This window comes from Takifugu rubripes, chromosome 15 (genome assembly GCF_901000725.2).
Source record: "Takifugu rubripes chromosome 15, fTakRub1.2, whole genome shotgun sequence".
Taxonomy (NCBI): domain Eukaryota; kingdom Metazoa; phylum Chordata; class Actinopteri; order Tetraodontiformes; family Tetraodontidae; genus Takifugu; species Takifugu rubripes.
The window spans coordinates 3,123,585-3,137,364 of NC_042299.1; the positions used below are offsets into that span (position 1 = coordinate 3,123,585).

Here is a 13,780-nt window from a genome sequence, read left to right on the forward strand (position 1 = left end):
GTGTGTGGCCGGATTAGAAACCCATTGCCAACACAGGCTAACCAATCAGGGAGTGCAGACACAAAGATTAACCAATCACACCACAGGGAGGGAGGGCAGAGGGATTAACCAGAGCTCAGAGTGGGATTAGGGCAGAATGGAGTGCTTCAAAATGTTGCTTGCATCTCCATCCACCTCTCGTTCAGTGATGTTATTCAGATTGAGCTGTATAGGACTAACAGCCGAATCTGTTATTATTAGGTATAAGAATTAGTGGTTTGTTTATACCTCACCTTGAATTTTAATAATTTATAGCGGCCGTTCTAAAACAAATCTGATTTTGCTCTCAAAAAGATGTTAAACAGTTTTGTACTCATCCTCATTCATCCTCACAGAGCTTCACAGCACCACACAACAACCAAGATGTTTGCATGTTCTATGTAAAACGGAAGTAATCAGGTCATCTGAGGATTAAAATTGTCAGGGAATGTGGAAATTGATGTGTCTAAAAGATAGATCCTCTTCTGGAGGAGTAAAAAACTACTGGTTAAACTGCGAGATGTGAAAATATTTGATGATAAATAGATGAGATAGATGTGGTTAAATGTGGAGATGGGGGGGGGGGGGGGATGAAGGTAAATGAACTACTGCGGCAGAAAGAGATGGATGGAAAAAGATAAAAGGTGAGGAAAAACTGAAGTGGACCAGAGGGCTGAGATGGTGACAGAGGGGGAGACGCAATAATCCCAACTAATTCACTTAGGGCATTTCAGAAGGAAGGCTAAGAGGATTGGGACACTCCCCGCATCAGATGAACTAAAATAACCAAGATGGAGCAGTGCGGGCTGAGCGACACGAAGGATCCTCAACCTGCTGTCAGCACCCAAGCTCAATTCCCCAGTGAGCCCAACTCTTAAAAACTCCACACTCATCTGGCAGCACAGGCCTGCAAAGAGTAAACGACTTTAATGGGTCACACAGCTAAAACAGAACAAGTTGCCAAAAAAAACAAACTAACAGCTAACACGGGAATATGCAACACAAAAATATCTAAACACAGCCAAGAAAACGTACAGATGTAAATGTAACATTAAACAATAAATTAATCAATTGACATAATCAAACCCTGAAGGAGGAAGTGACATTGAAACTCCTTCCTGTCAATGGCTTTAAAACTAAGTGTACAACAAAGTAAGTGTTTATCTGTGTGTGTGTGCGTGTGTGTGCGCGCGCATGCGCATGTGTGTGAGACAGTCACGCTTCCCTCCATCACATGTCTACAAATGCTCCGAAGGCTTTTGTACTGCTGTTTAACCAACATTGGAGCATTTGAAGAAGACAGCAGATGTGACTAAAAATCAGGCAGCATTTACAAGTGTCTCTTCATCACCAACATCATTGAAAACAGAACATTTTTCTACTGAAGTTGCCTTTAGAATATGAAAACATCTTATAAAGAAAAGAACTGACAAACAGACAGACAGAGTCCTCTGGCTGCACTGCTTCACATGACCTCACATATCTGTGATCAAACTTTCTAGAGGACCTGGAACTTCCAGTTTTGGTCCTTATGGTCTAGGCAATCCATTGAGGTGAAGCCCAGTTTCCAGGCCTGTTGGTCTTTGTAGTCCAGGCAGTCAACGGAGGTAAAGCCCAGAGAAGAGGCCGTGCTGTAGCCCTGGGAGGAAAGGGAGGCAGGGGACTGGCTCAGGGAGCCCCCCATGGAGGGCACACTGATGGGGCTGAGGGCGCCCACAGTGCCGGACAGCTGCGAATGCATGGGCGACAAGTAGGCGCTACAATCCAGGCCAGTGAAGTAGGAGGTGGTGCTGGCATAGCCCTGGCTGTAGGCGGACGGCTGACCATAGCTCATGGGGTAAGGTGAAGGTCGCTGCATGCAGGGGGCCGAGGAGGACGCCAGGGGGTCCGGCAGGGGCGAGATGGTCGGGCTCCAGATGGAAACAGCCGTGTTTCCAGCGCTGGAGCTCAGGGCCAGACTGGGCCCTGATTGAGCAGAGGAGGGACTGTAGGAGCCTGATGGGTTAGGGACCGGATCAGGAGCGCTGGCTTCCTGCACTGGGGAGGCCTTCTTTTTGGGAGGGCGGGGTTTAGACTGGCCGCTGCTTTGTTGCTGTTGCTGGCGGCATTTGGCACGGCGGTTCTTAAACCAGACCTGCAGGTGAAAAGGGAATAATGATGAGGAACTGCAGGAGACACAAACCGACTGCATGTTGCTTCTATCCAAAAAGTTGATTAACAATGCAAAATGTAACTACAGATTATTGTGTTTTTTGTTTGTTTTTTGTTGGTTTGTCTGTTTGGGGCACCCATCTTGGCTGTGGCCTGCTTACCTGTACACGTGACTCTGGCAGGTTGATCTTGAGGGCCACTTCCTCCCTCATGAATATATCTGGGTAGCGGGTTTTGGAGAAAAGCGCCTCCAAGATGTCCAGCTGTGTCCGGGTGAAGGTTGTGCGCTCTCTGCGCTGCTTCCGGGGAGTGGCTACAAAGATGCAGAGGGGGAATCGTTACACACACAACATGACACAAATGACAACATTAAAGAAAACTGTTTAAAGACTCTATTTAAATGTGTCAATATTTAAATGATCCGTTTATTCTCACAGGAGACTTTGATGCTGAGCCAACACGAATAAAAAAAGTATTTTTCATCTCAAATGATGTGGTTTTGACTAACGCCAGGACACTCTTTATAGTCCCAATTTATCTGCTTTACTGTAGCAAAACGCCCGAGTGTGTTTGTTTCAGAACAAGAAGAGTGAGCAATTACAGCCCGGCGCTGAGACCATTGATGCCACTAGGCTGTTTATTTAGGCGCGACGCCACGACAAATTTTAAAGTAGCTTCTGGATAAAAAGAGAATTATAAAGTGAACATGTCCTTCGTTATTATAATCAGACATTGTTTAGAGTTTCCTAACCTATCATGAATGCTTAAGTTTAAATTTAGAACAAAGTGGTCTGTAGTTTCATGACGCTGTGGAAACGGTGGAAATTGTTCATTTAAGATTTAGGCAAATCCATCAAATTGGCGCAATGACGAGCAGAAGAAGGGAATACAGTGATTCTCTAAACTTGATCAGAGCTGTTATTCCGACTTTTCTTTACCTGATACGCATTTTAAAATTTGTTTTCAACTCTAACTGAATTTCCACGACGCTGCGCAAATCCCGTGCGTCTTTACGCACAACTATACACTATAAATTTTAGTTTTAGTATTTTCAGTTGAAATACTCACATGGATAGGCGACTGTAGTGTGTAGCACATCCATTCCTGGTGCTGGCAAATTTAACCCATTCATAGTGTAATGGGGTTGCTTTATGTAGGACATCATCCTTACAGCAGCCTTTTAAGTCCTGACGCTGTATGTCGGACACGCAACCCAACAGGCGAGGCCACCTCACAGCTCAGCTCAGCGCGTCCGTCCTACACGCTGCGTAAAAGTAGTGGGGTGCGCCGCAGTTCACCAGAGAAAAATCTCAAAGTATTTTTGTTGTTGTTTTCTCTTGTTTTTGCCCCCCCCCCCCTGCAGTTTTAGCTTTGAGTGTGGGAGAGCTGATCAGCTCCGCAGCATCCGGAGTGCTTTTCAAGTTGCTTTTACCGTTAACTCATGACACAGGTGAAGACCTCCGGATACCTCTGCACCACTGAGTTTCTTCACCCGCACACGCCGCTAATTAGAGTGAACAAGTGTCTCTGCTAAACCACTCCCACTGCGCCCGCGCACGCACACAAAGGTGAACCACCCTGAGCAACAGGAAACATGGAACTCAAACAAAAAGAAAATTACTCAGTCTTTAATATGAATAATCTTCTTTCAACACAATTTGTTATGACACTAAAGATAAACAGAACAAATTGGTTCATGTATGAATAATGCATAATGCTGTGGGACATTAATCCAAATAAAATTACTTGACAGATGGGTAGATTTAAATGTCAATTAAAATTGCTTCTGCTTCAAAATGTTTGGTATACAACTCAAACATTTTTATTATTTTTTAAATTATCCTACGTTTCTAATAAAAACGTTTTATCTGCAGTCCATACTCACTCACATGTAACTGAAAGAAAAGGCCTGGTGTGAGTGCACACACACACACACACACACACACACACACACACACACACACACACACAGAAAAACACAGACTCAAAAGTGACACAGCCCATTTTATTTATCATAAAATGCTCAATCTGAAACAGTATTTTAACTGCAGCTGCATGCGAGGAAGGCTTGGCGCTCACACCTGGACAAAAAGAAGAAGAAACGTGAGAAAAGATGGAGAGGGTGCTGAAGCGTTGTGAGATATGGAGAAGCTTTCGGTCTAGACAAAGACAACTCGAGAGGACAGGACTGAATCTGGGTTATAAACATGTGGGATTATGATGAGACCTGGAGGAAACACAACAACACGACACGTGGCAAATCTAGACCGAGCATGATTCTGCTTGGTGCGTTCTTTTCACCAGTTGTTCGGTGAATATCATCTTCCAGATGATGACGATGATAATGATGATGCTACAAAGCCTCCAAAAGAAGAACAGCTTGTCTTGGAGTGGCAACAGCAAATAGGGAAGTGGGGAAGAGGACTGATCTTGTTTAATCCTTGGACAACTACCCTCCTCCCCATCCCCCCATAGGCTGGGCCGACAGCCACACATGTGAGTGATGGAAGCAGAAGCTTTAATGTTGAAGACAAAGAATTTGTGATGGACTGTGGACACGAAATCGGGAGGCTGGTTGGAAAACTGGAAGGAAGGGGCTACGAAAACGGGAGGGGAGTGAGCGGTATAGAGGAGAAGCAGGTGAAGGGGCAGGAGGGGGGGGGGGGGGGGTGAGCTCTCCTTCTCGTCCCCACTGACACACTGCTGCACTTAATCCAGATTAGAGTGTCTAAAACAGGTCGTCTAAATCTACAGGCCGGAGAGGAATACAGAGGGTGCTTGTCAGTCCCAATCACTCAGTAACACACACACACACACACACACACACACACACACACACACACACAGTAATAATCTTCTCAGAGCAGACCAGGTGCCACCCGAACACCACCACCCCTCACCAGTTGGACCTTTATATTGCCTGATTGAGCGCACACTTCACTCAGGTTTATGCATTAGTCGACTCTGACAGCAGGCAGTGGCCGCCGGAGTGTGAGAACCGTTGTGCTGAGTCGCTCTGTGCACATCTCCAGGCTGCTGAGTCACCACGAGACCCAGTTTCACCTGCTGATTTAACATGTGCGAATAATGACTCTGCCCCACCATCGGAGGATCAAATAAATACTGAAGGATACCCCAAAATATTCCTCCCAATTAAAAACAGTTGAAAACTGTGGAACTATAGAGGCAAGAGTTAAGAAACATCACAGGTTTAAACCAAAAAAGAGCACAGGTTCAGGTTGGAACCCTGATGGGCTTTTATCAATGCTTTCATAGGCTCCAAGATCACAATGTTGTTCACAACTTGTGTGTTTATGTGTGAATGGAACATCTGGTTATTAGTTTATTGACAATTTTGTTGCAAGTAGATCACAAATACAAGACCTCAAATGACTCTGAGAAAATGGAAGCGGGTTTATAAATTTAAAAACATTCAAGTCCTTGAACATTTCCTGGACTAAACGAATATGGCCAAATGAATAAAACGGTGTGACCGTGTGATAAGACAACTACGTTATGAACCATCCAGATCTCTGAGGTCATCTGGGACAGCTCTGCTCTCTGTCCTGAGGGTCACGACTAAACATGAGGGGCAGATTTGAGTTTATATGCACCAGATATCTGCAACTAATGTCCGGGATCCTGTAGGTCTGTTGCAACTCACACTTCTTCTGAACTGAGGCTCAAAACTGTTTTGTTTGTGGAAACGTTCATTAAAACCAAGTTTGAAGGTTTTGATTATTTTCTTACGCTGAAAAGTAACTTAATCTTTTACCGCTTTTTATCTGTCTTAATATATTTGAGCATGTTTTTAGTTTAACTGATCTTGATTATAGTTAACTGTTTTTTGTTTTCTGTTGGTTTATATTTTAATTTTTGATCTGATTTTGTCTATTATGTTCTTTGTACATCTCATTGAATTGCCTGTTGAACTGTGTTGTATAAATAAACACTGACCTGAAGTGGGTGAATGGTTTACATATACATGATTATACATAACATATACCATGCACATGATTATAGATAACATATAACATATGTATGATTATACATAACTTATAACATGTACATGATTATACATAACATATAACATGTACATGATTATACATAACATATACATGATTATACATAACATATTGTATGTTTAAATAATTTGACTTCACTTTGGCCAACGAACCATCACTTGGAACTCACTTTCAATTTAAAGATTGTTCAATCACAACTTTTGTACAGAAAATCTCACAAAACTATATAGATTATAGTTAAATTAATAAATTAGTCGATTATTTTCTACATCTAGTAGCAGCACCAGTCACAGCATCAGTAGCAGCAGTAGTAGTAGCAGTCATAGTAGTAGTAGCACTAGTAGGAGTAGGAGTAGTAGTAGTAGTAGCAGTAGTAGTAATAGCAGCAGTAGCAGCAGCAGTAGTAGAAGCAACGTTAGTAGTAGTAGCAGTCGTAGTAGTAGTATCAGCTAGTAGCAGCTAGTAGTAGTATCAGTAATAGTAGCAGCAGCAGTAATAGTAGCAGCAGCAGTAGTAGTAGTAGTAGTAGCAGGAGTAGTACTAGTAGCAGGAGCAGTAGTAGTAGCAGTAGTAGAAGTAGTAGTAGTGGTAGTTGCAGTAATAGTGGTAGTAGTAGTAGCAGCAGCAACAGCAGTCACAGCATCAGTAGCAGTAGTAGCAGTAGAGTAGTAGCAGCAGAAGTAGTAGTAGTAGCAGCAGTAGTAGTAGCAGTCATAGTAGTAGTAGAAGCAGCAGCAGTAGTAGTAGTAGTAGTAGTAGCAGGAGCAGTAGTAGTAGTAGCAGTAGTACTAGTAGTTGCAGTAGTAGTAGTAGTAGTTGCAGTAGTAGCAGAAGTAGTAGGAGTAGTAGTAGCAGCAGCAGCAGTAGTAGTATTTGCAGTAGGAGTAGCAGTAGTAGTATTAGTAGCAGTTGCAGTAGTATTAGTAGTTGCAGTAGTAGTTGTAGTAGCAGTAGTAGTAGTTGCAGTAGTTGTAGAGCTGGGGTCTGCCAGAGTTTTGTCCCTTTTAAAAGTATCTAGATTTGCATCTTCATTCCTTGGGGAATGTTGACTCTCTAATAAACCAATAAATTCTTAACAGTATCAATGCATCAGCAGAGAGATGGTCAATAGATTCACTGGGTCAAACACCTGTACCATTCACCTCTGTAACAGGCAGCATCAGACAACTAAAATATACTTCCTACATACATGTGTGTGTGTGTGTGTGTGTGTGCATGTGTGTGTGTGTGTGTGTGTGTGTAATGAGTCAGGAGTTGCAGTGTGAGGTGTGTCACAGTCGAGGATGAGTGATTACACTGGACAGTAATCCCACAGATGGATTAGCAGCTAGTATTAGCAGAAGTGGGGGTGTAGTGTCACAGTATACAGCAACTCTGCTTCACCCCCAGAAAATTCTGTTCACCTTAACAGTGTCATGCAGAAATGACTTCTAAAATAATGAAAGTATTGTGAAGAGTACAGTGTTGGGGATGTACAGTAATCTTCATCCGACAAGAATAAGAAATAAACAATCCTAAATTGTATCCTTTTGGTTGTGATTTTAACATACAAACAATCTGAGCCACCATGTGCAATGTCATTTTCAATAGCTGCATTATATACTGGATTTTTAAAAAATACACCAGGTTTCACATCTTAAAAAGTACTAAATTATGACCATAGAATACCAATAATACCATAAAGTATTATTATTATTATTATTATTACAACATAGTGATTTTAAGCTTTGTGATGGAGTTATTTTGGAGTGAATTTGGAGGGTTTTTCTTTTATGTTGCTTGGATGCATCCACTTCTTCCATCCAAAATTAATTGCTCATTAAGTTAAAACATGGTTTTGATTACACTTCTTTTCTGGGGAAGTTTTATAAAAAGTCTGGCTGAAGATATTTATTTTTAAGGTCATTACATCATGCTGTTTCCGTTTTCACCTCCATAAATCCAGCACATAAAAGCTTTCTCCTGACCAGCGATGACCAGCAGCCTGAGGCTTCACTGACATCTGCTGGACAAATGTCCCAACTGTCTCTAAAGTGGAAAAACTCGAAACACACTACACCCTCTAACTTAAACTACGGCTCTTACACATCAAGTGGTATCGTATCAAAATCCAGACGGTGAATTTACACAGGAACTACTTATGTATGTATTTATGTAGACAGTCGTAGGTCATACAGACGTTATCATATCACAGCAGACATGATGGATATGTATTAATGAACAAAAATAGAGTTTTTATTGGATGGATGGATGGATGGATGGATGGATGGATGGATGGATGGATGGATGGATGGATGGATGATGTTTCTTCGTGTACCATGATCCACCGATAGATGGCAAGATAATGCTTGCGGTGCATCGAATACGCCATCAATTTACACAGTGAAGTAGAAAAAGCTGCGCGTTGCCTTTTACGTGATAGGAAGAGTTACATCAATTAAAGTTAGTTCGTTGAATATTTGGAATTATCAATTTGACAGCATACACAATAAAACACAATCCTTAATGAGATGACTTGCTGTTGTAAAGAATTATTCATACAATTCTTTACAATAGGAACCCTATGGTTTGTACATCAAAAACCATATATCCGATAACATTGAATGCATCACGCCCAACAACCGGAAGTTTTTCTTTTTGCTGGAGAAGTTGAGAAACAATCCTTCAAATTACTGAGGTGTTTTTTCCTCAAATGAATAAAAACTGCCCGTAGAATCAAACTTTACAAGTCATTTCACTGTCTCTTCTTTGCTGGCTACACGCAGTTTTATTGAAAGAGCGAAGCCGCGCCTCAAGCATGAACCTCTTCTTGAATGCTCCCAGGCTGGTTTGGGGTCTCTAGAATGTTTCCTGAATCGTATTCCTTCGTGGAGGATAGTTTCAGCCGCTTCCCATCGCAGAGTAACATTTACGGGCTGTGTCAGGCCGGGGAGCACGAACTGCTAGCGGCTACTCTGAAAGGCAAGGTAGTTAGTTTCAGATACCAGGAGCTGCAGAAAAAGATCCGGCCTGTGGCTAAAGACGTCCAGTTTACCTACATACCAGGTGATTAAAGGTCACTAATTAAATGTATGAATTAATCCCTCGATAATAATTGTCACGTTCTCGTGAAAGACTCTAAAGTCTCCAAATTATTTAATCTTAATTTCATTGTGTGTGTATAATATCTATCTATCTATCTATCTATCTATCTATCTATCTATCTATCTATCTATCTATCTATCCATAACACGTGTATAAATATGTGTGTGTGAACTATATATTGCACATTTTTATGTACACTTACTCAAGAAAATAAGTGAAAGCAGGGGAGAGTCCATTAAACTAACACTGTTATATGTAGCCCCACATATAATATGTGACTATATTATATGTGGGTTTTTACAGTTAATCTTGTTAATCTTGGTTCTTATTTAGTTGATGCAGAGATTGTGTCGATAGATGCTTTCAACAAGTCTCCACCTAAGAGAGGCCTGGTGGTGGGCATCACATTTGTAAAGGTATTGTCCACAGCCCGTTTAATTTACATCTTAGTTTATATACACATTACCGTATGTGGTTATTAAAAGGGTTGAAATGATGGCAGGACTCAGGGGACAAGGCTACACCTTTCCTGAATATCTACTGTGACTATGAGCCTGGTTCAGAATTCAATTTGGATTCGATAGCACGTGAGTGAAGCAACGTACCCGTGTCCATTCGGCGTGTTTTGAGGTTAAACTTGACATTTTAAGGTGTTTCTCTTCACAGAGAGCTGCTTGAATTTGGAGCTGCAGTTCACACCTTTCCAGCTCTACCACACAGAGTAAGTTTGCTGTTACACACCTGGGACACAGGCTAATATTTTAACTAAGTCCTGATTGAAGCTTTTGTTCAAGGCCACACAAACTTATCCAAATGTGAAGAATGTCTGCCCCATCATTTTTGCACAACTTATCATGTTAAATTATATTGCCATCCCTGCACAGTTACTGTGCAATAAGATCAGCGCATTAAAGTTGATACGTGTCTCAGGCGCAGCAGAAGTTTGCCATCATCAGTGGTTTTAGAGTTTTAATCACAGATTTCTGTTTTTGTGTGAATGTTTTTCTCTTGTCAGAGTACAGTGTGATGATGGAGGCAGGGAGACGGTGTTTCTGCTCAGTGGTCATGATCAGAAGATCCATCTGTACAAGGAGGTTAGATTACACACCGAGTGAGTGAGTGACTGAGTGAGTGACTGAGTGAGTGAGTGAGTGAGTGAGTGAGTGAGTGAGTGAGTGAGTGAGTGAGTGAGTGAGTGAGACACCAACAGAAAGAAAGATTGTATCATATAACATGGTTAATGTTTCAGCCATAAGTAACAATGTAAATTTACTGTAACTCACAGGTGGAAAATGTGCAGCTGTATTTTATTTGAAATGGATTTCTATAGATTGTAGATATGATTGTTATTATTTAATATTATTTGGAATATTAATTGATTGATTGCTCCTTTTGTGCTATCACATACATTCTTCTTATTCTTGTTATGCTGCGCTCTCACTAATGTTCATCATTCAAGCCTTAGTGACTCGTTCCCAACAGAATGTGTCCCTGCACCAGTTTGAAGAGCAGCCAGTGGAAAAACTCTTTCCTGAACTACAACAACTAACCAGCAAGTTAGTCTGAATCCAATCGAGTCTTTGTACTGTTAGAATCAGAGCACAATAAAGAGTTTAAAATCATGAAATGTTTCATAATAAGAACTCCTTATATGTATGGATTGTTTATTTGCATAATTAATTAGTGTGTAAAGAAATAACACAGTTTAAAATACTGTAAATTATGGGATATTTAGAATCACTGATGATTTTTTTTTAACACATTTGCAATCATGAGGTACAACTATTTGATCTTGATAGGAATGAAAATCCCTCTTCTACTACGCTAATTTTGCTCCCCACTAATGTTTTTGCCTGATTTTATATTTAAGTTATAATCATTTTTCAAAAAAGCTTCTGATCATCAGAAAAATATTTAAATTTGAATCAAATAACCAATTCTGCCAAAAATTAGAGCACATGTGGACTTTTATTTTTTCACAATTCATCATTTTAACACCACTAACAATAAAGCTGCTGCTGTGGCCACGTTTCTCCACCACAGTCATGACTTTAAACCTTCAACTCTTCAGGAGTGTCCATGACTCCTCTTCTCCTCCTGCAGTGTCCTGTGGTTGGATGTGATGACTATTGCTGGTGGTCAGCGTCTCTCAGCATTCGGCTGCCAGAATGGCTGCGTTGGATTGGCCCTGGTGAACCAGTCAGGACCAGGTGAGGCACCAGGAACCTTTTCTGTAATTGTGGCTTTAATGGTTATTACTCAGACGTGCTAATTATTTTTTTCCCCATTGTATCTAATAGCGAGGTTGTTATTAATGTCATTTATCAGAAGAGTCAGTAAAGTTACCTTTAAGTTTTGGTCCTGACTCACAGCTCACATGCCTCACTTGTGCACATGAACTATGCTTTTTCCTCCCGAAACTTGTCGCTGTTTATAACTTTCCTTTATGCCTACAATGTAAAGGGGAATTGATTGTGGCATCGAAACAGGATGTAACTAAAAAAAACTCACATGGTGGTTGATGCAGGTGTACTTTTTCCCCTGTGCACCTTGAGCACACGCTCTGAGATGCATGTTGGGTTGTTAAAATGGAGGCTGAGGTCAGTCCCACTATAGTAAATATTGTGGAATAAAGGAGAAGCTTGTACTTATCAAAGTTAAAACAGCATCACTCATTTCAGCAAAACAAATAAGCCTTAACTGTTGAAGCCACTTCAGATTTAATCTTGCTTTATCTTTGTGAATAGCACATTTGTGTTGTTCTCTTTATTGGTTTTAATGCGTGTAAATCATTAGGTAGAGATAACAATGATGAATCTTAATAACATGAATAAACCGTGTGGCTGTTCTTGCTTATCTGATGTTGTTTCAGAGGTTTTGTCGAGCTGGCGTTTCCAGTTCGACAGCCCAGTCTCCAGTGTGCTGCTGTTCCCTCTGAGCTGCCAGACTGGACCCAATGGAGACAAAGGTGCGGATCTCTGAATTCATCCCAGTGTGATGCATATGTGTCTGTCCATGGCTGTAGATGAATGTGATAATCATGGAGGAATCTTTCATTCATTGTTCCTCTCCCAGAGGAGAGCTACAATCTTCTGGTGACCAGTACCATAGAGATGGCGGTGGTCTACAGGTCAGAACCTGACAACTTTGCAAATGTCTACCTGAAACCACTTGGCGTGCTGAGTTCTGTGTGTTTGTGTGCTTGCTTCAGAGATGTCCATCAGAGAGGATTGTCCCGGCCAGTGTTCCTCTCAGAGAGCGACCAGTGGGACGCTGTGCTTTGTGCTTTGGTCATCGACCTGGATTTTGACGGGCAGAAGGAGGTGCTACTGGGAACATATGGCCAGGTCCCAGCTCCTTTTTACTGATGCACCCTCAAACTTGCTCACTCTGCTAATTATCAAGGCTGGTATCACACTCGATCAGGAGGATGGTGAGAGTTTGCTGTACATTTTGGTCTGTAGGAACTTCTTTGTTACAAATTCCAACCAGTGGGGAATGACGACGATGGGCAGTTTAAGCTACAGTGGAGGCGGAGCTTCAAGAGTCCGGTGCTGTCTGTTATATACTTGGATTTGACCGGGGACGGTTTGAGAGAGCTGGCTGTTCTTACACTGAAGGGACTGCATATCTTACAGGTTTGTTGAACAAAGCTTTGGCACAGTCGTCTCTGGTGCCGAAGTCTGTCACCATTCCTCACGTTTGTACTCTTAAAACAGTTAGTTTCTAAGGTTTAAATGCATGCAGTGTATACAGGAGTTTATTCGACTGCACAAGTATCTGATCAAAACTGTTCAATGCATTAAAGTTAGGATGAAAATGTGAATTATGATGTTTCTTTTTCACAGAAATAAAATCTATTAAAAAAAATCTTAGTGTAAAAAAACAAAATTCCAAGAAAAATGTTTTATTCTCCGTCTCCAAATTCAAATAAATGTTGTTTTTTTTTGATGAAGTGTAGCTGCTAGATTTTAAAATGCCGATGAACACAGTTACATTCCTTCAGTGTCTGTGCAGCACAGATGTGGGACTGTTTTGGGCAGATGTGAGACTGCGTGGGGCAGTTTAAAAGCCATGTGCCCCACATGCGGCATCTGTTTTTTGACTAACATCTTTTTTTGCTTTCCGTTGTCCAGCATTCTTTAAGCAGCACTGCTGCTCTGGTCATGGAGCGCCTGGCCCAGAGGCTGACAGCTGGGGCTGAGCCAGTCAGAGACACCGAGGAGGCTCCTCTCAAGCCCTCCTCATTAAAAAGTAATGAAAGTCTTGGAAACTGATGTTTGCTTTTGCTTTTTATCGCCAAATTCCTTTTGCCTGTAAATGTTAAATGTACAGCTGTAATATGATTGCAAGTTAATTTGTCTTCATATTAAAATAAATGATTAACTGGAAAATGTATTAACCGTCAGTCTTTGGCATTTTGTATCTTTGACTTTTCTATCATTAGCATAATTGTGAAAGAAAGTTGACTGTTTTAATGAATGCAAGAAACAATTATTTCC

The 13,780-nt window shown here is 41.3% G+C and overlaps 2 protein-coding genes across 2 annotated transcripts; one reads left to right on the top strand and one right to left on the bottom strand.

Moving 5' to 3' along the window:
• Nucleotides 1–912: 912 nt before the first annotated feature.
• On the bottom strand, nucleotides 913–3,672 carry crx (cone-rod homeobox). Its single transcript, XM_003970726.2, has 3 exons — nucleotides 3,238–3,672; nucleotides 2,331–2,482; nucleotides 913–2,152 (listed from the first exon to the last, which is right to left on the bottom strand). The coding sequence occupies exons 1-3, from the start codon at nucleotides 3,332–3,334 to the stop codon at nucleotides 1,517–1,519; spliced, it is 885 nt and encodes a 294-aa protein (XP_003970775.1). The 5' UTR covers nucleotides 3,335–3,672; the 3' UTR covers nucleotides 913–1,516.
• Nucleotides 3,673–8,805: 5,133 nt separating this feature from the next.
• kptn (kaptin (actin binding protein)) lies at nucleotides 8,806–13,676 on the top strand. Its single transcript, XM_029848368.1, has 12 exons — nucleotides 8,806–9,239; nucleotides 9,612–9,694; nucleotides 9,781–9,865; nucleotides 9,945–9,999; nucleotides 10,294–10,372; nucleotides 10,761–10,834; nucleotides 11,382–11,488; nucleotides 12,151–12,246; nucleotides 12,354–12,408; nucleotides 12,490–12,625; nucleotides 12,743–12,916; nucleotides 13,415–13,676. The coding sequence occupies exons 1-12, from the start codon at nucleotides 9,008–9,010 to the stop codon at nucleotides 13,553–13,555; spliced, it is 1,317 nt and encodes a 438-aa protein (XP_029704228.1). The 5' UTR covers nucleotides 8,806–9,007; the 3' UTR covers nucleotides 13,556–13,676.
• Nucleotides 13,677–13,780: the final 104 nt, after the last annotated feature.

Coding starts and splice junctions, on each gene's coding strand:
- crx (XM_003970726.2), bottom strand. CDS start 3,334: ATGATGTCCTACATAAAGCAACCCCATTACACTATGAATGGGTTAAAT. Junction 2,483..3,237: donor CACTACAGTCGCCTATCCAT/GTGAGTATTTCA, acceptor GCATCTTTGTAG/CCACTCCCCGGAAGCAGCGC. Junction 2,153..2,330: donor TGCCAGAGTCACGTGTACAG/GTAAGCAGGCCA, acceptor TTTCACCTGCAG/GTCTGGTTTAAGAACCGCCG.
- kptn (XM_029848368.1), top strand. CDS start 9,008: ATGCTCCCAGGCTGGTTTGGGGTCTCTAGAATGTTTCCTGAATCGTAT. Junction 10,000..10,293: donor TTCCAGCTCTACCACACAGA/GTAAGTTTGCTG, acceptor TTCTCTTGTCAG/AGTACAGTGTGATGATGGAG. Junction 12,247..12,353: donor TGGACCCAATGGAGACAAAG/GTGCGGATCTCT, acceptor TTCCTCTCCCAG/AGGAGAGCTACAATCTTCTG.